The 26,409-nt window shown below is 43.5% G+C and overlaps 1 protein-coding gene across 3 annotated transcripts in view; it reads left to right on the forward strand.

Moving 5' to 3' along the window:
* LOC115204148 (guanine nucleotide exchange factor VAV2) overlaps positions 1–26,409 on the forward strand; it is a gene marked incomplete in the record, with an annotated part of 246,388 nt that overhangs the window by 53,554 nt on the left and 166,425 nt on the right. For all 3 annotated transcript variants that reach the window (XM_029769504.1, XM_029769505.1, XM_029769506.1), the window contains 1 exon segment: positions 21,388–21,504. In XM_029769504.1, coding sequence (XP_029625364.1) covers positions 21,388–21,504 — 117 coding nt within the window.

A 26,409-nucleotide genomic window follows, 5' to 3' on the forward strand; every position in this document is an offset into this window, starting at 1 on the left:
CTCTCTCTGTCTCGCCGTCTCTTTCTCTCGGTTTCTTTCCCTCTGTCTTTTTCTCTCAGATAAGAGAGATAAGCCTCTTGCTGCTATCTCTTTGGTACAGCAGACATTGGTGTAGTCTACCTGGGTCTCTTTGATATCACAAGAGGGGTGGCGGTGTCATAGACATCTGAGAAGTTAATTCAGTTATCCTTGGGAGGTGCCCAAGGATCCCACACAGATAAGTGTGGATCATTTATGACTGTTTCTTCAATTTATATGAGAGTTATAAACTGCGAGCGGATATAATGCATGCCATGACGAGAGGTGTTTAAAAATGTACAGACAGACGACACCCCTAAACACACACACACACACACACACACACACACACACACACACACACACACACACACACACACACACACACACACACACACACACACACACACACACACACACACACACACATTCAACACTCATTCATTCTGGGTGGGTCAGTGCCAAAAAGCTTTCTGATATAATTGTCAGGGAAGTGTAAACAGGAAGCGTGCTCCTTGCACAGCGCTGTCAGCCCCTAGCAAGGAATGTGAAGCACGGACAGAAAAAGTAATGTTATTTTAGACCTGAGACTCAACGTGATGAGACAGTTGACACAATACACTGGCATTTAGTTGGGTCGTGGAAGTGTTGATGAACATGTTTTACTTAGGTAACTTTCCCACTGCACAACAAGAAGTCAAAGCTGGCCAGAAGCAGCGACACCCAAACATAAAATCAAACTCCTCAACTAAAAGTCATTTAATTTTTTTATGGTCAGCTCTAAACAACTTAAGATTGCAGTTAGCGATGAATCAGCATGATGACCCTTCATCAGCTCTTGCTCATCACAGACAGAGGGCTATGCCAAGAACATTCAGCTCTACAACCCTTCTGCCAAATTGGCCTTTCTAGTTTGACTAGCATTCGGTATAGGTATGCCCAGACAGCTCCAAATCAGCAACCATAGGCAACAACATTGAGGTTTAGGTTTAGAGTTGGGATAAGGTCGGTTGTCCAATAAAAAACACACATTTTGACCAATGGATAAAATAATAATGGGTAAAAAAATAATTGTGTAGATACTCCTCTAAGAAAACCAGCAGTCCAAACCTAATGTCTCTATCATCATCCGTTCAAAAGTTAGTTTTTACCCTTGTAGCATGGCCAAGATTAACCTGATGAAATCAATGGAGGCCAGAGATTTATATTATTAAGTGCATCAAAGACGTCGTTCCCACAGTGACCTACCTGCATATCCCAATCAAAAGCCATGGATTACAGACAACATCCGCACTGAGCTAAAGGCTAGAACTGCCGCTTTCAAGGAGCGGGACACTAATCCAGACGCTTAGATAAAATCCCGCTAAGACCTCCAACGAGCCATCAAACAGGAAAAGCATCAATACAGGACTAATGTAAAATTGTACTACTCTGATGCTTGCCGGATATATTATGCATTACAAAGGGAAGCCCAGCCACGAGCTGCCCAATGAGTCGAACCTACCAGACGAGTTAAATGCCTTCTATGCTCGCTTCGAGACAAGCAACACTAAACCATGCATGAGAGCACCAGCAGTTCCAGAGAACAGTGTGATTTCACTCTCCAGTAGCCAATGTAAGACCTTTAAACAGGTTAACATTCACAAGGCCGCGGGGCCAGACGGATTACCAGCATGCGCTGACCAGCTGGTGGGTGTCTTCACTGACATTTCCAACCTCTCCCAGTCTGTAATACCTACATGTTTCAAGCAGACCACCACAGTCCCTGTGCCCCAGAACACCAAGGTAACCTGTCTAGATGATTACCACCCTGGACCCACTTCAATTCGCATATCGCCCTAGCAGATTTGTTCTATATTTTTATTTTTCTCTCTGCATTGGTTGGGAAGGGGCTCGTAAGTAAGCATTTTGCTGTTGGTCTACACTTGTTGTTAGCTCAGCCTTCAACACCATAGTACCCTCCAGGCTCATCATTAGCTTGGGGCCCTGGGTCTGAACCCTGCCCTGTGCAACTGGGTCCTGGACTTCCTGACGGGCCGCCCCCAGGTGGTGAAGGTAGGAATCAACAACTCCACTACGCTGATCCTCAACATAGGGGCCCCACAAGGGTGCGTGCTCAGCCCCCTCCTGTACTCCCTATTCACCCATGACTGCGGCCACACCTCCAACTCAATCATCAAATCTGCAGACGACACAACAGTAGTGGGCCTGATTACCAACAATGACGAGGCAGCCTACAGGGAAGAGGTGAGGGCCCTGGCGGAGTGGTGCCAGGAAAATAATCTCTCCCTCAACTTCAACAAAACGAAGGAGCTGATCATGGACTTCAGGAAACAGCAGAGGGAGCATGCCTCTATCCACATCAATGGAACCACAGTGGAAAAGGTGAAAAGCTTCAGGTTCTTTGACGTACACATCACTGACAATCGGAAATGGTCCACTCAACAGACAGTGTGGTGAAGAAGGCTGAAGAAATTTGGCTTGTCCCCTAAGACCCTCACAAAGTTTAACAGATGCACAATTGAGAGCATCCTGTTGGGCTGTATTACCGCCTGGTACAGCAACTGCACCGCCCACAACCGCAAGGCTCTCCAGAGGGTGGAGCGGTCTGCCCAACGCATTACAGGGGGCACACTGCCTCCCCTCCAGGACACCTTCAGCACCCGATGTCATAGGAAGGCAAAAAGGATCTTCAAGGCCATCAACCACCCGAGACACAGCCTGTTCACCCGGCTATCATCCAGAAGGCGACGTCAGTACAGGTGAATCAAAGCTGGGACAGAGAGACTGAAAAACAGCTTCCATCTCAAGTTAATCAGACTGTTAAATAGCCATCACTAGCCAGCTACCACCCGGTTACTCAACCCTGCACCTTAAAGGCTGCTGCCCTATATTCATACTACATACATACTATATACATAGACATGGAATCACTGGCCACGTTAAATGAAATCAAATTGTATTTGTCACATGCGCCAAATAAAATAGGCGTAGACCTATGCCTTCCCGTGAATTGCTTACTTACAAGCCCTTAACCAACAATGCAGTTCAAGAAAAAAAGTTAAAATATGTACTAAATTAACTAAAGTATAAAAATAAAAAGTAACACAATAAAATAACAATAACGCGGCTATATACAGGGGTACCGGTACCGAGTCACTGTGCGTGGGTACAGGTTAGTCGAGGTCATTTGTGCGTGTAGGTAGGGGTAAGTGATTATGTGAAGATAGTAAACATTGATGTAAAAACAAATGGGGGGAGGTGTCAATGTAAATAGTCCGGGTGACTATTTACATTGATAATTATTACGGAACACTAGTCACTTTAATAATGTTTATATACTGCTTTACTCATTTCATATGTAAATACTGTATTCTACTGTATTTTAGTCAATCAAACTCCGACATTGCTCGTCCTAATATTTATATATTTTTTAATTCCATTCTTTTACTTTTAGATTTGAATGTATTGTTGTGAATTGTTACATACTACTGCACTGTTGGAGCTAGGAACACAATCATTTTGCTACACCCTCAATAACATCTGCTAAATATGTATATGTGACCAATAACAGTTGATTTGATTTGAAGCAGGTGACAAATTTGATTTGATTTGAAAAAAAGTGGTAAAAAATCTGGAAAATAGAATTGGGTCAGCTAGGCTGGATGCTGTGTGAGAATTAAGACAAACTGACAGGATGGATGCTGTGTGAGAATTAAGACAAACTGACAGGCTGGATGCTGTGTGAGAATTAAGACAAACTGACAGGCTGGATGCTGTGTGAGAATTAAGACAAACTGACAGGCTGGATGCTGTGTGAGAATTAAGACAAACTGACAGGCTGGATGCTGTGTGAGTATTAAGACAAACTGACAGGCTGGATGCTGTGTGAGAATTAAGACAAACTGACAGGCTGGATGCTGTGTGAGAATTAAGACAAACTGACAGGTTGGATGCTGTGTGAGAATTAAGACAAACTGACAGGCTGGATGCTGTGTAAGAATTAAGACAAACTGACAGGCTGGATGCTGTGTAAGAATTAAGACAAACTGACAGGCTGGATGCTGTGTGAGAATTAAGACAAACTGACAGGCTGGATGCTGTGTGAGAATTAAGACAAACTGACAGGTTGGATGCTGTGTGAGAATTAAGACAAACGGACAGGCTGGATGCTGTGTGAGAATTAAGACAAACTGACAGGCTGGATGCTGTGTAAGAATTAAGGGAATCGGACAGGCTGGATGCTGTGTAAGAATTAAGGGAATCGGACAGGCTGGATGCTGTGTAAGAATTAAGGGAATCGGACAGGCTGGATGCTGTGTAAGAATTAAGACAAACTGACAGGATGGATGCTGTGTGAGAATTAAGACAAACTGACAGGATGGATGCTGTGTGAGAATTAAGACAAACTGACAGGCTGGATGCTGTGTAAGAATTAAGACAAACTGACAGGCTGGATGCTGTGTAAGAATTAAGACAAACTGACAGGCTGGATGCTATGTGAGAATTAAGACAAACTGACAGGCTGGATGCTGTGTAAGAATTAAGACAAACTGACAGGCTGGATGCTGTGTAAGAATTAAGACAAACTGACAGGCTAGATGCTGTGTAAGAATTAAGACAAACTGACAGGCTGGATGCTGTGTAAGAATTAAGACAAACTGACAGGCTGGATGCTGTGTGAGAATTAAGACAAACTGACAGGCTGGATGCTGTGTGAGAATTAAGACAAACTGACAGGCTGGATGCTGTGTGAGAATTAAGACAAACTGACAGGCTGGATGCTGTGTGAGAATTAAGACAAACTGACAGGCTGGATGCTGTGTAAGAATTAAGACAAACTGACAGGCTGGATGCTGTGTAAGAATTAAGACAAACTGACAGGCTGGATGCTGTGTGAGAATTAAGACAAACTGACAGGCTGGATGCTGTGTGAGAATTAAGACAAACTGACAGGCTGGATGCTGTGTGAGAATTAAGACAAACTGACAGGCTGGATGCTGTGTGAGAATTAAGACAAACTGACAGGCTGGATGCTGTGTGAGAATTAAGACAAACTGACAGGCTGGATGCTGTGTGAGAATTAAGACAAACTGACAGGCTGGATGCTGTGTAAGAATTAAGACAAACTGACAGGCTGGATGCTGTGTGAGAATTAAGACAAACTGACAGGCTGGATGCTATGTGAGAATTAAGACAAACTGACAGGCTGGATGCTATGTGAGAATTAAGACAAACTGACAGGCTGGATGCTGTGTGAGAATTAAGACAAACTGACAGGCTCACCATTGAACTCGTCATCTTTCCTAAAACAATATAAAAGGTAAGATAGATATCGATTTTGAGACATGACATGTAGTATTTTCAGATTTGTATATAGCCTTTTTCATATTAATGTGAAATTCCTGTCATTTTTAAAGATTTCTCAGAAAATCAAGCGCATCTCTGTGAAACGTCAACAGAGCGCTCAGATTTCTACAAGCTTTTTTATTTTTCTAAGCCTTTTTCGATTGAATTTAGCTTGTGTGATGTTCATTTAGCTTTTTGCGATCTGCGGAAACAACTTTGTAGACAACCATCACAACATGTAAAATTGTCAAAAGTCGCTGCCAGAAAGCGCCACCTCTCTGTCAACAGAGCTCGGTGCTTATTATCGGATATATTAGGTTACCAAATCTGACTTTTTGGATAGAATGTTAATGATTTGTTAGAGAAAGACCCCACTTAATGATTCAGATCATGAAGAGTCATATTTGTCTTGGGAAATTTATTTTATAACATGAGGAAGTGAAATTTCATCACCAAAGAACATTTTCACCCACACTGGGCAGAGTGGGTGGACACCCTAGATAAGGTAATACATTCACATAAAATGGGTACTTCTCCTTTTCAAAAGCCTGTGCAATTTATCCACCGCTGTTCTTTACATATCTCCAGTGGATGATAATGAAATTGTTTCTCACAATAGATCATAACCATCAAATAATTTCTTCTATAAATTGCCTGTTTGGTGTATAGTGTAGCTGAGCTGCCCGGATAGCTTCCTGACTGATTGAATTATTGTTTACTCGGGTAGAGACAAGGAGGGTAGGCAAGCAGGGAGAGGGCTGATTAAAGGCCCCAGAGGCTGATGGGTAATTAACAGGCTGTTCTCCATGTTAATAGCATTAGTTACCTCCCAGGTAATCTCAAAAATCACACCAGCTGTACTCCTATACATTCCTATACACCCCAAGCCAACTACGCCATAAGCCCCCTCAAAGGCTTTAATACTGTTATTTTATGTGATTATCATTATATTCCCATGCTGTTTCATAGATAAGGTTTTGATTTAGAAATGAATTCATAGAAAGATGGTTATGTTATTGGTTTCATTTCAGGTATAATGAGTCCAATGGGATGAGACTTGGGTGACCTACACTCGTTGAAAAAAGGTGCTATCTAGAACCTAAAAGGGTTCTTCGGCTGTCCCCATAGGAGAACCCTTTAAAGAACCCGTTTTGGTTCCAGGTAGAACCCTTTTGGCTCCAGGTAGAACTCTTTGGAGTTCCATGTAGTACCCTTATCACAGAGGGTTCTACATGGAATCTAAAAGGGTTATCCTATGGGGATAGCTGAAGAACCCTTTTGGAACATTTTTTCTATGAGTGTATGTTCTAAAAGCATTTGAATAATGTAGGCTTAAAAATTATAATCTCAGAAATGGACTGACTTCAGAAAGTATTCTTACCCCTTGAGTATTCATACACCCTTCCACATTTTGTTGTGTGACAGCCTGAATTCAAAATGGATTAAATAGATTTTACCCCCACCCATCTACACACAAAACCACATAATGACAAAGTGAAAACATGTTTACATTTTTGTTTGCAAATGTATTGTAAATTAAATACAGAAATATCTAATTTGCATAGGTATTCACACCCCTTCACTATGACACTCCCAATTGAGCTCAGGTGCATCCAATTTCATTTGATTGTCCTACAACTTTATTGGAGTCCACCTGTGGCCAATTCAATTGTTTGGACATGATTTAGAAAGAAACACACCTGTCTATATAAGGTCCCACAGTTGACATTGCATGTCAGGGCAAAAACTATACCATGAAGTCCAAGGGACTGTCTGTTGATTTCAGTGGCCAGTTTATTATGTACACCCATCTAGTATCGGGTTGGACCCCCCTTTGCCTCCAGAACGACCTGAATTCTTTGGGCATGGAAACATTGCTCTATTGGTATCAAGGCACCTAACTTGTGCCAGGAAAACATTTCCCACACCATTATACCACCACCACCAACCTGTACCATTGATACCAGGCATGATGGGGCCATGGACTGCTGCTTACGGCAAATCCTGACTCTGCCATCAGCATGACGCAACAGGAACCATAATTTGTTGGACAAGCGATGTCTTTCCACTCCTCGATTGTCCAGTTTTGGTGATCACGTGTCCACTGGAGATGTTGTCTTCTTGTTTTTAACTGATAGGAGTGGAACCCGATGTGGTTGTCTGCTGCAATAGCCCATTGTGCTGCGCCATTATTTGCCTGTTTGCATAATTCTTACCATTCTCATTCAACCTTTCATCAGTGAGCTGTTGTCGCCCACAGGACTGCCAATGACTGGATGTTTTTTGTTTGTCCCAATATTGTCAGTGAACCCTAGACACTGTCGTGTGTGAAAAGCCCAGGAGGCCGGTTGTTTCTGAGATACTGGAACCAGCGCACCTGGCACCGACGATCATACCACACTCAAAGTTGCTTAGGTCACTCGTTTTGCCCATTCTAACATTCAATCGAACAGTAACTGAATGTCTCGATGCCTGTCTGCCTGCTTTATATAGCAAACCAAGGAAACATAACTCAGTGTCTGTAGGTATAAAACCATTTCTAAAGTGTTGAAAGTTTCCAAGAGCACAGTGGTCTCCATCATTGGAAATTGGAAAAAAAATATAGAACTACCCATACTGCCTAGAGCTGGCTGTCCGACCAAACTGGGCAACTGGGCAAGAAGAACCTTGGTCAGAGAGGTGACCAAGAACCTAATGACCACTCTGACAGAACTACAGAGTTCCTTGGCTGATATGGGAGAACTTGTCGGAAGGACAGTCTCTACAGCACTTCACCAATCTGGGCTTCATGGGAGAGTGGTTGACGGAAGCCACTCCTGAGAAAAAGGCACATGACAGCACGCCTGGAGTTTGCAAAGAGCATAAGGCAAATGTTACGTGGTCTGATGAGACACAAATTGTACTCTTTGGCCTGAATGCAAAGCTTTGTCTGGAGAAAACCAGGCACAGCTCATCACCTGTCTAACACCATCCCTACCATTAAGAATGGTATGCTTTTCAGCGGTAGGGACTGGGAGACTGGTAAGGATAGAGTGAACAATGAATGGAGCCAAATACTGCCAAATCCTTGATGAAAACCTGCTTCAGAGTGCAAACGACCATAGACTGGGGCGAAGATTTACATTCCAACAGGACAATGACCCCAAGCATACAGCGAAAGCCACGCTGGAATGGCTTCAGAACAAGAACGTGAAAGTCCTTGAGTGGCACAGCCAAAGCCCAGAATTGAATTCCATTGAAAATCTGTGGAAAGACTTTTGCTGTTGACCTCCACTCTCCATCTAATTTTAACAAAGCTTGAGAAAATATGCAAGGAAGAATTGGAGAAAATCCCCAAATACAGATGTGCAAAGCTGATACAGACATACCCAAGATGACTCAAAGCTGTAATCGAATCCAAAGGTGCTTCTACAAAGTATTGACTCAGGGGAGTGAATACTTATGTAAATGTCATATTTCTGTTTTTAATTTTCAATACATTTGCAAACATTTATGAAAACATGTTTTCGCTTTGTCATTATGGGGTACTGTGTGTAGTTGGGTGACAAAACATATTTAATCCATTTTGAATTCAGGCTGTAACACAACAAAATGTGGAAAAAGTCAAGGGGTATGAATACCTTCTGAAGGCACTCTGACTATCAACCCTGATAGTAAACCATCTACATGCCAATGTCAACTGTACCAATATTCTGTCTTCTGGCCTGGGGGCCACAGTTGATATTCTAAATGTGAGAGCTTATGCGATCTCATTACTTGGTGCACTACCTCAGATACATAACTCGTGTACATACAGTGCATTCATTTTGTTAAGTTACAGCCTTATTCTAAAATTGATTAAATTGTTTGTTTCCCCTCATCAATCTACACACAATACCCCATAATGACAAAGCAAACACTGGTTTTTAGAAATTTTTGCATATATATAAATTTTTTACTGAAATATCACATTTATATAAGTTTTCAGACCCTTCAGTCAGTACTTTGTTGAAGTACCTTTGGCAGTGATTACAGATTACTTCAACAAAGTACTGACTGAAGGGTCTGAAAACTTATATAAATGTGATATTTAAGTAAAAATGTTATATATATGCAAAAATTGGTTTCTAAAAACCAGTGTTTGCTTTGTCATTATGGGATATTGTGTGTAGATTGATGAGGGGAGTGATAGTGATGTGCAGTTCGTGAACGACTTTTTGAACTAATCTTTTTACTGACTCGAGAGTCATGATTCGTTTTTCTGACTGACTCGTTTCTTTTAGATGTTTTTTTGACCTGCTGGCTACAATGAATTCTAAAGTAGGATTAATATGATCTCCTCTGCAGACTCCGGAGACGTGCCCCGACCAACAACTGTCCGTCTTATATGCACGCAGGCAAAAGAGATCATGCTGCAGGCAGCATAGTGAAGAAAAATACATGTTTACAACTGACAATTGATCGCATGGTACAAGAATGCAATGCAATTCATTGATTATTGAATGTTATGATGGACACAACTTTGTAGAACCAAAACATACACAGCCTCTGCTCAACAAACTGGAACTTGAGAACCAATCGTGTGGGGTGAGGCACTTTGCGAACGATACTGTGCTTATCACCCTCACGGCAGTCAAGCAATGCATTTTGCAATGAGTTCAATCAACAAATGTACATTGTTTAAAGCACGCTTTTAAAAGTCTCAGTCACAAATGACAGCTCCAACAAGCCCCTTAGGGTGAATGACGTGAACGCAAGGCTTGTAGAATCAGAACTATTTAGAGTTTTTAGTTTATCTTTTGCCGGTAGGTCCTACGTGCTTTTGGCATTACTGACTCAAATGAACGAAATTAGTCTAAATATTCATTATTTTTAATGAACGAGTCTTAAAGATCTGAATCATTAAAAAGAGCCGAACTTCCCATCACTAGTACATGCATTAGTTCTGCTACCATGTTTTTATTATGTTTATGACTTTTTTATTATAAGATGCCTAAGGTGTTTTTAAGCAAAAGAGATGAATCATCATGCTCTGAAATGAGTGTTCCCAAGCTAAACGAGGTGCAGAAAGAAAATGGATGTCACAGGCATATAGAAGCCAACATCCAGAGTTTGGTTTGAGGCTATGTGCTAAAAGCAGACGCAATGTGTGAATAAAGCGTGTCAGATGCATTTAAGGTATTATGGGACAAAATGGGCATGCTTCCTATTATGCCGCAGTGTCAAAACATTCAAATCTGTTTATAATTAAACTCATTATAGGCTATTATACAGGTATAGGATCTTAATTTAAGCCGGTTTGCTACAGCAGGAAAATGATCATGCAGCAACAGGAAATGTTAATAATTATTATTATATTTATATTATTATTAGAATTAATGGACATTTATGTAGGGGTTGATACATTTTTCGTAAGGGAAAATCAAGTCGGAAATTAGATGGAAATTACGAACTTCAGAAGCATTTTTACTCCACAAAATACACTGCAACAGGGTGATCAAATTAAGATCCTACATCTGTAAACCCCAAACCGTTTATCTCTCCTGTTCTCAAACCCAGTTTTTATTTGGTGAAAACACACTCAGTACTGCTGTTACGCTGGGCACTCTCAATATAAAAGCATTGATTTCTCCCACCCTCTCACTGTATGATGTCTCTGGCCTTCCCAGGGAAGGAAGGAGATAAAGGAGCTAGATCTAAGACAGGATCTAAATCACTGCTATGAGAAACACCCTGGTGAGGGAGGAGGGAGACGCTGGGGCTGGGAGAAGATAGATGCAGTCCTCTGCTCCCTAGTCTGGTGTCATAAATTACCTGGCCATTGATCCGGTGTGGTCTCAGATTCTCAGCAGCCCTCTCCACACTTTGCTCAGGGGGCTGAGAGGATGTGGAAAGGCTGAGACTACCAACAACAGAACTACAATGAGATTGTGTTTCTAACAACCAGAGATTGCTCACACACTGCTTCTCTCCAGGGTCTGTGGTACACAGCTCATTCTGCACCTAGAGTACTGTAGCAGAGGAGGCTGGTGGGTGGAGCTATAGGAGGACAGGCTCAATGTAATGGCTGGAATGGAATAAATGGAACAAAGTCAAACGTGGTTTCCGTATGTTTGATGTGTTTGATACTGTTCCATCCATTCCTTTCCAGCCATTACAACGAGGACTTCCTCCTATAGCTGCTCCCACCAGCCTCCTCTGATCTGTAGGTATTATAGATTTTGGTTGTTTGCACCCAGGTTTTGGTTCGCAAAACAAGAGTATTCATACTAAAGTGTGGTGTCTGATTCAATATTCTTTGATGGTTTTCAAATTCGGACTGAATTATGGTGAGCAGGGTTGGAAAAGGCAGGATTAATGTAGGTAAAATGGATATCTCCTTGGTTGACATGACGTTTCCAGGCCCATACCTCTGGCTTGTCTAAAGACAACAGGAAGTTAACTCTCCAGAGTGACCAGAGCAGCCAAGTGGATGATGACATTATTTGTGAGTCCATCATGGAAAACCACATCTTTATTTGGAAATGCTCACCCACTCTCTAAATAGGTTCAGTCACACGAGGGTGAAAGCCCTGTGTCAGAAAACAAAACAAAACAGAGAAATATTGTATGTGATTTTTCACCCATTTGAACCCCCAGAGGAGGAAATGTAATGAATTATTATTTTGTTGTCACGACTTCCGCCGAAGTCGGTCCTTCTCCTTGTTCGGGCGGCGGTCGACGTCACCGACCTTCTAGCCATTGCCGATCCACTTTTCATTTTCCATTGGTTTTGTCTTGTCTTCCATCACACCTGGTTCCAATTCCATCAATTACATGTTGTGTATTTAACCCTCTGTTCCCCCCCTCCCATGTCCTTGTCCGTAATTGTTTGTTGTCAGTGCTTGTGCACGTTATGTTCTGGTGTGCGTCGGGTTATCTACCCATTTATTTTCATTGTTCTGTATCCGGTGGGTTTTGATGATTAAACTGAGCCGTTGGAAACAGTTTTACTCTGATTTCTCTGCCGCCAGTACGCACCCCCAACATTTGCAGATGGATGTGGGGGAAAACAGTATTTAAATCTGCAATGTATAACTTTTTGGGGGACCCAACCAAATTCACATAGAAATGTAAGTTATAGCTGTCATTCTCATTGAAAGAAAGCCTAAGAAGCAGTAGATCTGTTCCTTGTACGCTATTTCTATGCTTCCCGTTCTTAAGTTTAGTTTTTTGCATCTTTTACTTTCGGTTTTGTACACCAGCTTCAAACAGATGAAAATATAATATTTTTGGTCATAGAAAATATATTTCACAGTGGTTTAGATGGTACAATGATTCTCTACACTATATTTGCTTGTTTTGTCACATAAACTGAAATTAGGCAAACTATTAGAATTTTTAAAACCAGGAAATGGAGGAGTGATTTCCACACAGTGCATCTTTAAGGTCAGAGGAAATGGGAAATCGGGTCAAGTAGTTTTGAGGTGTTAATGAATGCTTTTTGCTGCCTTTTGTCTTCCGCTGCCCTGGGTCCATTCCTCCCCTGCTCCTCTCCTTCCACACACACGCGCTCATGTGGTGGAGGCATACACACTGTAAGCCTATTCTGGTGGCTGACTGATGACACCCACCAGGGTTTACTCAGAGGTCCAGGTGTTGATTGACAATAGCATGGATGATGTCACCTGATTAGGGTGGATTGGGGAGTGAAGCTATGTAGGAGGGGGACATGTTGAGGCTGGATCTGGCTGTGGCGAGCTGGCTTGCCTGGCTGGCCTCGCCTCTGCCTGGTACCGTGAGAGAGACTGTAGTGCCGTTAACTTCATTGAATAGATCCTCTCCGTTCTCTCCATTATCAATGAGAGCACATCCTTTGTTCCCAGCTGAGGATGGTTCTGCTTTAGCGGGCAGAGTACCTTCAAGACATTTCTCTTCTGTCTCTTTCCTCTGTTCTGCTTCACATTTCTCACAAAGCTTTTTTTCTCTTAAGAGGACTTCCTTTCAGTTGACTAAAGTTCACTGGTTTTTCTATTTTCAGCAGATTGACCTGTGTGTGTGTGTGTGTGTGTGTGTGTGAGAAAGAGAGCGTGAGAGAGCAGACATGTTAGTTAAACCAAGTTGTACATTCCACTTTCAATACATGCCTCTTATCTAAGAACTGCCCCTTGAGGCAATTAGCTTGTGTGCTAACATCTTATATACAGTTGGAGCAAAGGTGAAGGTGGACTTGCCTCAATTATCTCAACCATTCTGAATCCCTACAGCACCACCTCTTCTGGAGTCTGGCTTTTCCAATGAATTGTGATCTTTGTAATGGAGATGAACCTTTCTAAAAGCCTGTAGTTAGCCTACTTAACACGGATCTTAAAACTGGGTCACATAGTGCTAATTTGAAAGGCTTCGTATGTTGTGTTGGGGCTTGATCTAATAACATGGGCGCTCCGCGTCCTTATATGGGGCTTTGGGGGTAATGCTATCAGATTAACATTTGCATAGGGCTCATGTATTATTCATGGTGTGTCTGCCTCCCCAATTAGCCTGAGCAGGGCCTTCCCTTGACTTGCTTTAACATCTGTGCGACCCGGAAGTTTGCCTTCCGTCATAGATAGTGGGGGTGGGGGGGGTGTCCTCCAGGCCCCCTGGTTGTCTGTTCACAACACCAATCAGAGGGTGTGGCTGACTCCCTATTCCAAGAGAGAAGGGTGTTTCTAAACATACAGGCAGGGCTGGTGAGGGAGAGGATGAAATACACAGAGCATGGACAACATACTGTAATATCTAGCACAGTATTAGGAATACTAGAGGTGTTTGCCTGTAGGTTTCCCAGAGAGCCTGGTCTTCACACACACACCGCTCCTTGTAGCGTCTCATCCATCTGTCGTAAGCAGCACAGCCTCTTTTATGTGGGCTGTTGTGGAGGATAGGAAATGGTTGAGTGGGCTGCAGTGTTCTGTTCTCTCTTCCTGTTTTTCCAGAATTGTGTGGAGTGATTCACTCCCTTAGACACAGGTACACACATCACCAGCTGCTGTCTCTGTGTTTTAAATGACTGTGTCTGTCTGCTTGACTCTCTCTTAGACAGTCTTGACTCTCTCCCACTGACTCTGACTATCTGATCCACTCACTGACTCATATCGGCTGTCTCAGTCTGTGTGGACCCATCTCTCAACTCCCCATCTCTCCGCAGACTGTATCCACCCTTTTCCCTTCGCTTGCTTAGTTGCTCTGCACTCTGTTCTTTTTTCATCCTCAGAGTCAGACACAACAACCCCCTCCACCCCTTACCCTCCTCCCCTCCCCTCCCATCCCCCTCTACCCCACAGGACTTGTTCTCTGCCGGCTTTCCCTTTTAGTTAACACCAAAGCGCCTCAGTTTTGGCAAAACAACCCCCTTTTCCTCCCACTCCTCCTTCCCTTTAATTCCAGAGCTCTCAGGTTTATGAGGAAGCTCGCATTTGTATCCCTTCATTTGTGAAGCAGTGGGGAGGCAGTGCACTTGAGGGTCACAGTTCCTCCACAGTGCTGAGGTAATGCATTATTCTCTGTGTGAGGGGTGGGTTGGGCGACACCACCTAGGTGCTGTCAGGGGGTGACAGCCCTTTGTTACCTGTTTTCTCCCTCTTTGCCATTCGCTCATGTCATCCTCTTCTCTTGGTTAGGACATCTACTTTGTGCATGACACAAGTAATTTTTCAAACAACTGTTTACAGACAGATTATTTCACTTATAATTCATTGTATCACAATTCCAGTTGGTCAGAAGTTTACATACACTAAGTTGACTTGTCCTTTAAACAGCTTGGAAAATTCCAGAAAATGATGTCATGGCTTTAGAAGCTTCTGATAGGCTAATTGACATCATTTGAGTCAATTGGAGGTGTACCTGTGGATGTACACTGCTCAAAAAAATAAAGGGAACACTTAAACAACACAATGTAACTCCAAGTCAATCACACTTCTGTGAAATCAAACTGTCCACTTAGGAACCAACACTGATTGACAATAAATTTCACATGCTGTTGTGCAAATGGAATAGACAACAGGTGGAAATTATAGGCAATTAGCAAGACACCCCCAATAAAGGAGTGGTTCTGCAGGTGGGGAGCACAGACCACTTCTCAGTTCCTATGCTTCCTGGCTGATGTTTTGGTCACTTTTGAATGCTGGCGGTGCTTTCACTCTAGTGGTAGCATGAGACGGAGTCTACAACCCACACAAGTGGCTCAGGTAGTGCAGCTCATCCAGGATGGCACATCAATGCGAGCTGTGGCAAGAAGGTTTTCTGTGTCTGTCAGCGTAGTGTCCAGAGCATGGAGGCGCTACCAGGAGACAGGCCAGTACATCAGAAGGCGTGGAGGAGGCCGTAGGAGGGCAACATCCCAGCAGCAGGACCGCTACCTCCGCCTTTGTGCAAGGAGGAGCAGGAGAAGCACTGCCAGAGCCCTGCAAAATGACCTCCAGCAGGCCACAAATGTGCATGTGTCTGCTCAAACGGTCAGAAACAGACTCCATGAGGGTGGTATGAGGGCCCGACGTCCACAGGTGGGGGTTGTGCTTACAGCCCAACACCGTGCAGGACGTTTGGCATTTGCCAGAGAACACCAAGATTGGCAAATTCGCCACTGGCGCGCTGTGATCTTCACAGATGAAAGCAGGTTCACACTGAGCACGTGACAGACGTGACAGAGTCTGGAGACGCCGCGGAGAACGTTCTGCTGCCTGCAACATCCTCCAGCATGACCGGTTTAGCGATGGGTCAGTCATGGTGTGGGGTGGCATTTCTTTGGGGGGCCGCACAGCCCTCCATGTGCTCGCCAGAGGTAGCCTGTCTGATCCTCAGACCCCCTGTGAGACCATATGCTGATGCGGTTGGCCCTGGGTTCCTCCTAATGCAAGACACTGCTAGACCTCATGTGGCTGGAGTGTGTCATCAGTTCCTGCAAGAGGAAGGCATTGATGCTATGGACTGGCCCGCCCATTTCCCAGACCTGAATCCAATTGAGCACAGCTGGGACATCATGTCTTGCTCCATCCACCAACGCAACGTTGCACCGCAGACTGTCCAGGAGTTGGCGGATGCTTTAGTCCAGGTCTGGGAGGAGATCCCTCAGGAGACCATCCGCCACCTCATCAGGAGCATGCCCAGGCGTTGTAGGGAGGTCATACAGGCACGTGGAGGCCACACACACTACTGAGCCTCATTTTGAATTGTTTTAAGGACATTACATCAAAGTTGGATCAGCCTGTAGTGTGGTTTTCCACTTTAATTTTGAGTGTGACTCCAAATCCAGACCTCCATGGGTTGATAAGTTGGATTTCCATTGATTATTTTTGTGTGATTTTGTTCCAAATGGACAATGACTCCAAGCATACTTCCAAAGTTGTGGCAAAATGGCTTAAGGACAACAAAGGCAAGGTATTGGAGTAGCCAGCACAAAGCCCTGACCTCAATCCTATAGAAAATATGTGGGCAGAACTGAAAAAGCGTGTGCGAGCAAGGAGGCCTACAAACCTGACTCAGTTATACCAGCTCTGTCAGGAGAAATGGGCCAAAATTCACCCAACTTATTGTGGGAAGCTTGTGGAAGGCTACCTGAAACATTTTACCCAAGTTAAACAATTTAAAGGCAATGCTACCAAATTCTAATTGAGTATGTAAACTTCTGACCCACTGGGAATGTAATGAAAGACATAAAAGCTGAAATAAATCATTCTCTCTACTATTATTCTGACATTTCACATTCTTAAAATAAAGTGGTGATCCTAACTGACCTAAGACAGGGAACTTTTACTAGGATTAAATTTCAGGAATTGTGAAAACTGAGTTTAAATGTATTTGGCTAAGGTGTATGTAAACTTCCGACTTCAACTGTATATGTTGTAAAGAAATGAAAATGGAAAGGTTTAGTGCAGAGATACAAGAGATGTTCTGACTGTAGTATTTCCCACAGAAAAAATGACATGCAAGACTAGCTATGGATATGTGGGGTAACAGAGTAGGATACTCCCATGTGAGTTGTATTCAGGCCAGCAGCAGCCTGAGGACCTGACCATGTTCAGAGTGTGTCCCGGGTGTGTTTAGAGCTGTAGAGATGGTGTCCGTATATGTGTTTTCCACTCAACAGATCATGATTCCACCACTCAGCCCCTCAGCTCTGTTATCTTACACTAGGCAACAGTATATGCATTAGAATGTCTTCCACATATTCGCTCCTATGATCTCTGTCTGGAGCCCCCCCCCACTCCAACCACCTCCTGCAAATGTTACCTTTTATCCTTGGCAGAAGAATACACTTTTTTTCCTCTCGATTTGACAATCACCAGACATGATAACCTTAGCTAGTGAACTGCAAATGCCACAGCAGCGGCCAGCCAATCACGTCACTGGGCGCGGTGGCCGGTGTTGCTCTCTTATGTGGCTCAGTGCAATGCCTCTCTCTCTGTGGAGATGTGCTGTATGAATGTGAATCAGCAGAAACCTGAGGTCTGGGCACACAGGACTGGCATGAATATCCAGAACAATGGACAATAGCATATCATATCTCAAACTCATTTAGCCTATTATCCACTTAAAAATGCAAGGGTGCTCAACTACTACTGACATGAAAACACAGCAGGTGCCAAAAGAAAGACTGTTCTCAACACGCATTCCATAGCAGCTGAAATTAGTCAAGGGATGTGTTTCAAGCCCAAAGCTTTCATCAGCATAAATACCCAAGTGTTTTTGGTTAACGAAGCCTCCCAGTCCTCTCTCTCACTATCAGGAAAACACATTGGTACAGAGCCTGTCTCCATGGCCACAGCTGCTTCTCGACCCACGCGGTAAGATACAGTATGAAAGAGCCTATCTCAGTGAGCTAGGTAATATCTACACATTAGGTGGTGAGAGATGGAAGACAATAATGCTGCTGCGTTATTGTTTTGTCGTGGTACTTATGGTTGTCTCTCGCCCGTAGTCTGATACATTGTACTTATTGCAGAAACACATTTACTCATGAAGAGATTCACTCTGATGCACAAGATAATATTAGCCAATTCTATAACGTCACCATGCCTGGAATATTGGATATGTGGTACGCACTCTTCTCATTCCTAACTGAGAGAGCAGGTTGATCTAGTGTGACATCAGTGCATAGGGCCGGTGGCTTCTACCAAGTGGTGTCTGATATGTACTGTCAAATTCACAATGATGTCTAAATCCATGCTAGATGGAAAGCACAGTTCATACAGCACATCTCCTGTACCTGAAGAGGTGACCCTACACTCTTAGAGAGAAGGGTTCCATAGGGGTTATTTGGCTGTCCCCATAGGAGAACCCTTTTTTTCCCCAGGTAATAACCCTTTTTTGGTTCCAGGTAGAACCTGCTCTCTCAGTTAGGAATGAGAAGAGTGCGTACCACATATCCAATATTCCAGGCATGGTGACGTTATAGAATTGGCTAATATTATCTTGTGCATCAGAGTGAATCTCTTCATGAGTAAATGTGTTTCTGCAATAAGTACAATGTATCAGACTACGGGCGAGAGACAACCATAAGTACCGCGACAAAACAATAACGCAGCAGCATTAGAGTGTAGTGTTGGTTTGAGTTATTGGTACTACTATGAGATACTATGACATGGGTTATAGGGGGATATTGCTAGGAGACAGGTGTCTCTCTGCTCTCTGCCTGTGTTATCTGAGTCAGAGATGTACTACTTTAGTCCCAGCTTCAGACTCAGGAGCACAATCAGCCTGGCATCGTGTTTAATCACGCTTAGCATACATACAGGAAGGAGGAGGAAGTAGAGAGCCTGTCAATCATGACCAGGAAATTAAATAGGCCTATTCTCTAAAAGATGTCACAATGATATTGCTTATTACAGATCCTGAGTGGCGCAGCGGTCTAAGGCACGAGGTGTCAAGAGGTGTCACTGCAGTCTCTGGTTCGAATCCAGGGTGCATCACATCCGGCTGTGATTGGGAGTCCTATAGGGTGGCAGACAATTGGCCCAGCGTCGTCCGGGTTTGGCTGGGGTAGGCCGTCATTGTAAATAAGAATGTGTTCTTACCTGAATTGCCTAGTTAAATAAAGGTTAAATAAAAATCTAAAATAAAATTTTAAAAAACTAGGAGTTGGATTGAGCTAGAAATATTTCTGATGTTCACCGCAGTCCCCAAATGTAGTAAAAATATATAAACTCAGCAAAAATAAATTCCCTTTTTCAGGAACCTGTCTTTCAAAGATAATTTGTAAAAATCCAAATAACTTCACAGATCTTCATTGTAAAGGGTTTGAACACTGTTTCCCATGCTTGTTCAATGAACCATAAACAATTAATGAACATGCACCTGTGGAACGGTCGTTAAGACACTAACAGCTTACAGACGGTAGACAATTAAGGTCACAGTTATGAGAACTTAGGACACTAAAGAAGCCTTTCTACTGACTCTGAAAAACACCAAAAGAAAGATACCCAGGGTCCCTGCTCATCTGCGTGAATGTGCCTTAGGCATGCTGCAAGGAGGCATGAGGACTGCAGATGTGGCCAGGGCAATACATTTCAATGTCCGTACTGTGAGACGCCTAAGACAGCGCTACAGGGAGACAGGACGGACAGCTGATCGTCCTCGCAGTGACAGACCACGTGTAACAACACCTGCACTGGATCGGTACATCCGAACATCACACCTGCGGGACAGGTACAGGATGGAAACAACAACTGTCCGAGTTACACCAGGAATGCACAATCCCTCCATCAGTGCTCAGACTGTCCGCAATAGGCTGAGAGAGGCTGGACTGAGGGCTTGTAGGCCTGTTGTAAGGCAGGTCCTCACCAGACATCATCGGCAACAACGTCACCTACGGGCACAAACCCATCGTCGCTGGACCAGACAGGACTGGCAAAAAGTGCTCTTCACTGATGAGTTGCGGTTTTGTCTCACCAGGGGTGATGGTCGGATTTGCGTTTATCGTCGAAGGAATGAGTGTTACACCGAGGCCTGGTCTGGGGCGGTGTGTTACAGCATCATTGGACTGAGCTTGTTGTCATTGCAGGCAATCTCAAAGCTGTGCGTTACAGGGAAGACATCCTCCTCCCCCATGTGGTACCCTTCCTGCAGGCTCATCCTGACCCTCCAGCATGACAATGCCACCAGCCATATTGCTCGCTCTGTGCGTGATTTCCTGCAAGACAGGAATGTCAGTGTTCTGCCATGGCCAGCGAAGAGCCCGGACCTCAATCCCATTGACCACGTTTGGGACCTGTTGGATCGGAGGGTGAAGGCTAGGGCCATTCCCCCCAGAAATGTCTGGGAACTTGCATGTGCCTTGGTGGAAGAGTGGGGTAAAATCTCACAGCAAGAACTGGCAAATCTGGTGCAGTCCGTGAGGAGGAGATGCACTGAAGTACTTAATGCAGCTGGTGGCCACACCAGATACTGACTGTTACTTTTGATTTTGACCCCCCCCTTTGTTCAGGGACACATTATTCCATTTCTGTTAGTCACATGTCTGTGGAACTTGTTCAGTTTATGTCTCAGTTGTTGAATCTTGTTATGTTCATACAAATATTTACACATGTTAAGTTTGATGAAAATAAACGCAGTTGACAGTGAGAGGACGTTTCTTTTTTTGCTGAGTTGATATGTTATATTGTCACATACACCGGAAAGGTGCAGTGAAATGTGTTGTTTAACAGGGTCAGCAATTTCCCTCTTTTATTTTCAGATTCACGTCACTTTAAAATCATTATCCTTCAATAGGTATCACGTAAACATTTAACAGATAAAGAATATTATCAGGAAAACACCCCTCAACATATAACGTTGTAATTACTGAGAGCACGCACCTGCTGGATAACTAATACGCACATACGGCACGGCTCGATATGAATTTGTTTGAAAAGGTAAGCAACATAAACAAACATTATCAAACAGTCTGTGTTTGGCGCAAACTGAGGGACTAGCAAGCAATGGAGTGGAGTGTCCAAATGGACGTGAACTCACCAGTACACATCATCACAAATCTGTTCCCACACTGTTTCTGACCTTGAGGTGTTTCTTCTCTCTCTCTTCCAGTTTCTCTGTCTGAAGAACATCCGGACGTTCCTCAAGGTGTGCCACGACAAGTTTGGCCTGCGCAACAGTGAGCTGTTTGACCCATTTGACCTGTTCGATGTCAGGGATTTCGGCAAGGTGAGTGATGTTGGTGTTGAATGGAGGTCATTGTGGTTTGGGCGATGAGGTTGTGTGTGCAGCTATTGAAGTGTGGAGGGTTCTTAGCTTACTCAGAAATTGGATTTATTTTCCCAATGTGATATACAGTGCCTTCGAAAAGTATTCAGACCCCTTGACTTTTTCCACATTTTGTTACATTACAGTCTTATTCTAAAATTGATTAAATAAAATAAAAATCCATAGCAATCTACACAAAGCGAAAACAGGTTTTTAGAAATGTTTCTAATTTAAAAAAACATAAAAGATACCTTATTTACATTCAGACCCTTTGCTATGATACTCAAAATTGAGCTCAGGTGCATCCTGTTTCCATTGATCATCCTTGAGATGTTTCAACAACTTGATTAGAGTACACCTGTGGTAAATTCATTTGATTGGACACAATTTGGAAAGGCGCAAACCTGTCTATATAAGGTCCCACAGTTGGCAGTGCATGTCAGAGCAAAAACCAAGCTATGAGGTTGAAGGAGTTGTCTGTAGAGCTCCGAGACAGGATTGTGTCGAGGCACAGCTCTGGGGATGGGTACCAAAAAATGTCTGCAGCATTGAAGGTCCCCAAGAAGGTCCATCATTCCTAAATGAAAGAAGTTTGGAACGAGCAAGACTCTTCCTGGAGCTGGCCGTCCGGCCAAACTGAGCAATCGGGGAGAAGGGCCTTGATCAGGGAGGTGACCAAGAACCCGATGGTCACTCTGGTAGAGCTCTGGAGTTCCTCTGTGGAGATGGGAGAATCTTCCAGAAGGAAAACCACCTCTGCAGCACTCCACTAATCAGGTCTTTATTGTTGAGTGGCCAGACGGAAGCCTCTCCTCAGTAAAAGGCACATGACAGCCCGCTTGTAGTTTGCCAAAAGGCACCTAAAGGACTGTCAGACGATGATAAACAAAATTTTCTGGTCTGATGAAACCTGGTTTTGCTTTGTCATTATAGGGTAATGTTATTATTTTCTTTACCTTTATTTAACTAGGCAAGTCAGTTAAGAACAAATTCTTATTTTCAATGACGGCCTAAGAACAGTGGGTTAACTGCCTTGTTCAGGGGCTGAACAACAGATTTTTACCTTGTCAGCTCGGGGATTCGATCTTGCAACCTTTCGGTTACTAGTCCAACGCTCTAACCACTAGGCTACCTGCCGCCCAATGTGTGTAGATTGATGAGGGGGGAAAAAAGAATTTAATCAATTTCAGAGTAAGGCTGTAACGTAACAAAATGTGGAAAAAGTCAAGGGGTCTGAATACTTTCCGAATGCGCTGTATATAAAATGCAACACTGTTGCTCCTGCAGAATATAGATTGTGCCACTTGTATCTAAAAAGCGCTCTTGTTGGAATGATAAGCTTGCTGCTCCGTTGATTTCAATAAGGGATGTTTTTGATGGATGAGATGTAATAGGGATATTAGTTACAGCTCACAGTCAGATCTGTCTGCTGTAGCAGCGGCCTATTGTGCATTTCAGCTATCAGAGCTTACGGTGTCACACTTCAGGGTCAGCGCTTTGTGCATGTGTCAGTGAATGTGAATGTGTTTGGGTGAATATGTGTATCTTTTGTTTTATGCCAGTGTGTGAGAAGATGGTTCATGGATTTTCCTGGAAGCTGTGTGTGTGTGTTTTGTCCACTTGCCTTTTGGGTATATTCATTCCGCCAATTATGTTACAAAACATTTCTTAAAAGGAAGTAAACTAAATCATACAGGGAGGGACCAACCTGAATTCGTCCAATTGAAGCTCTTGGTTTGTTTGGACTAATGAGAACTGTTTGGACTAATTATTACACCTCTAGAGTGTGTGTGTGATCCAGGGCACATTAACCTGGACGCCTCTCTTTACAGCTAATCCAATTTACTGTGAACCAACTCAGTGCGTTCCATGGGGGAGTGCTGAGATCTCGCCTGGCTATTGGGTCATATATGTAGTGCCAAGCGGTGGAGTTTTCTGAGGGGAGGACGGCTCATAATAATGTCTGGAACGGAGCAAATGGAATGGCATCAAACACATGGAAAGCATACCACACATTTGATAACATTCCACCGATTCCACTCCAGTCATTACCACAAGCCCATTTGTCCCTATTAAGGTGCCACCAACTTCCTGTGATTCCAATGTACAGTTGTGGCCAAAGGTTTTGAGAATGACACAAATATTAATTTTCACAAAGTCTGCTGCCTCAGTTTGTATGATGGCAATTTGCATATACTCCAGAATGTTATGAAGAGTGATCAGATGAATTGCAATTAATTGGAAAGTCCCTCTTTGCTATGCAAATTAACTGAATCCCCAAAAAACATTTCCACTGCATTTCAGCCCTGCCACAAAAGGACCAGCTGACATCATGTCAGTGATTCTCTCGTTAACACAGGTGTGAGTGTTGACGAGGACAAGATTGGAGATCACTCTGTCATGCTGATTGAGTTTGAATAACAGACTGGAAGCTTCAAAAGGAGGGTGGTGCTTGGAATCATTGTTCTTCCTCTGTCAACCATGGTTACCTGCAAGGAAACACGTGCCATCATCATTGCTTTGCACAAAAAGGGCTTCACAGGCAAGGATATTGCTGCCAGTAAGATTGCACCTAAATCAACCATTTATTGGATCATCAATAACGTCAAGGAGAGCGGTTCAATTGTTGTGAAGAAGGCTGCAGGGCACCCAAGAAAGTCCAGCAAGCACCAGGACCGTCTACTAAAGTTGATTCAGCTGCGGGATCGGGGCACCACCAGTACAGAGCTTGTTCAGGAACGGCAGCAGGCAGGTGTGAGTGCATCTGCACGCACAGTGAGACGAAGACTTTTGGAGGATGACCTGGTGTCCAGAAGGGCATGAAAGAAGCCACTTCTCTCCAGGAAAAACATCAGGGACAGACTGATATTCTGCAAAAGGTACAGGGATTGGACTGCTGAGGACTGGGGTAAAGTCATTTTCTCTGATGAATCCCCTTTCCAATTGTTTGGGGCATCTGGAAAAAAGCTTGTCCGGAGAATACAAGGTGAGCACTACCATCAGTCCTGTGTCATGCCAACAGTAAAGCATCCTGAGACCATTCATGTGTGGGGTTACTTCTCAGCCAAGGGAGTGGGCTCACTAACAATTTTGCCTAAGAACACAGCCATGAATAAAGAATGGTACCAACACATCCTCCGAGAGCAACTTCTCCCAACCATCCAGGAACAGTTTGGTGATGAACAATGCCTTTTCCAGCGTGATGGAGCACCTTGCCATAAGTCAAAAGTGATAACTAAGTGGGAACAAAACATCGATATTTTGGGTCCATGGCCAGGAAACTCCCCAGACCTTAATCCCATTGAGAATTTGTGGTTAATCCTCAAGAGGCAGGTGGACAAACAAAACCCCACAAATTCTGACAAACTCGAAGCATTGATTATGCAAGAATGGGCTGCCATCAGTCAGGATGTGGCCCAAAAGTTAATTGACAGCATGCAAGGGCGGATTGCAGAGGTCTTGAAAAAGAAGGGTCAACACTGCAAATATTGACTCTTTGCATCAACTTCATGTAATTGTCAATAAAAGCCTTTGACACTTATGAAATGCTTGTAATTATACTTCAGTATTCCATAGTAACATCTGACAAAAATATCTAAAGACACTGAAGCAGCAAACTTTGTGGAAATTAATATTTATGTCATTCTCAAAACTTTTGGCCACGACTGTATGCTGTGATGCTTGGATTTTGTTTGGACTTTTGCACTATTGTATCTAGGTGGAAAGAGTCAGATCAGGGGTGTTTATTGATGCTGTAAATGGCCTTCCAGGGCTGAAGTTTGAGGTGTGGGGAAATGTCTGATTGGGAACAGGTTTGAATTTGTTGTAGGACATACTTTAATCTTCACCGTGACTATAATCATACCCTCTGGCCATGTCATCCAGGCTTAGTTGATATTGACTGTGTATTGGCATTTAACCCCATGAAGATCCGTGGGCATCTGAGAGCAATATGGACATGGAAGAGTCAAAGAGAGAGAGAGAGAGATAGAGAGGGAGGGAGGGATAGAGAGAGGAATAGAAAAAGAAAGAGGCCTGTCATTTGGTGTGTTGTAGATGAACCAGAGGACGATGTCTGAGAGTCAATGAGCTCACGGTAAACAATATTAAAATGGGGCACCAGTCAGAATCAATCACACACACCCTCCACATGTCAATTTGGAAATTGCATTTTGCATGGTCTCAGAGGTAGCGGGCTTGTCTTCTCATTGATTTTCCATTAAGGGCAAGCATCACATTATAATATATTGAAGTGAGCAGATCCCCTCTAATGTGGCTTACATTTAAATGTGTGTGTATGGGTGTGTGTGTGTATGGATGTGTGTGTATGGGTGTGTGTGTGTATGGATGTGTGTGTATGGGTGTGTGTATGGATGTCTGTCTATGGGTCTGTGTGCATGCGTGCCCTGTAAGCCAAAGATAAAGGAGGGTATTTGTCTTCTTATAGAAAGGCATTTAAAGCTGGAGCTTTAAATGTAGCTTATATCGCTCAATGATGTTTTCCTTCCTACTCCTTTGTTTCCTTGTGATGAAAGCACTATAAACTGAACATCATTTATCCTTACAGCATTTGGCTTCTCTTCATGGAAGTTTTATAATGCTCAGCACCACATACATTTCCGTTGTATACACATTATTTCTCGTACATTACCATATACAACTAAGATCGGCAAAACACTTAATGCATAGCCCTGTTGATGATAAGGATGATTGAGAACCAACCTGGGAGACAGAGAGATGTCTCATCCTTTACCTTCTGAATGTCTTCTGCTCTGTGGGTTTGTCCAACACCTACACTAGCTTCAAAGTGCCTCTACACTGTCTTAATACACAGAGGAGCCGAGGAGCATTCCAACAAGTCAGTAA

This window comes from Salmo trutta, chromosome 12, assembly GCF_901001165.1.
Source record: "Salmo trutta chromosome 12, fSalTru1.1, whole genome shotgun sequence".
Classification (NCBI taxonomy): domain Eukaryota; kingdom Metazoa; phylum Chordata; class Actinopteri; order Salmoniformes; family Salmonidae; genus Salmo; species Salmo trutta.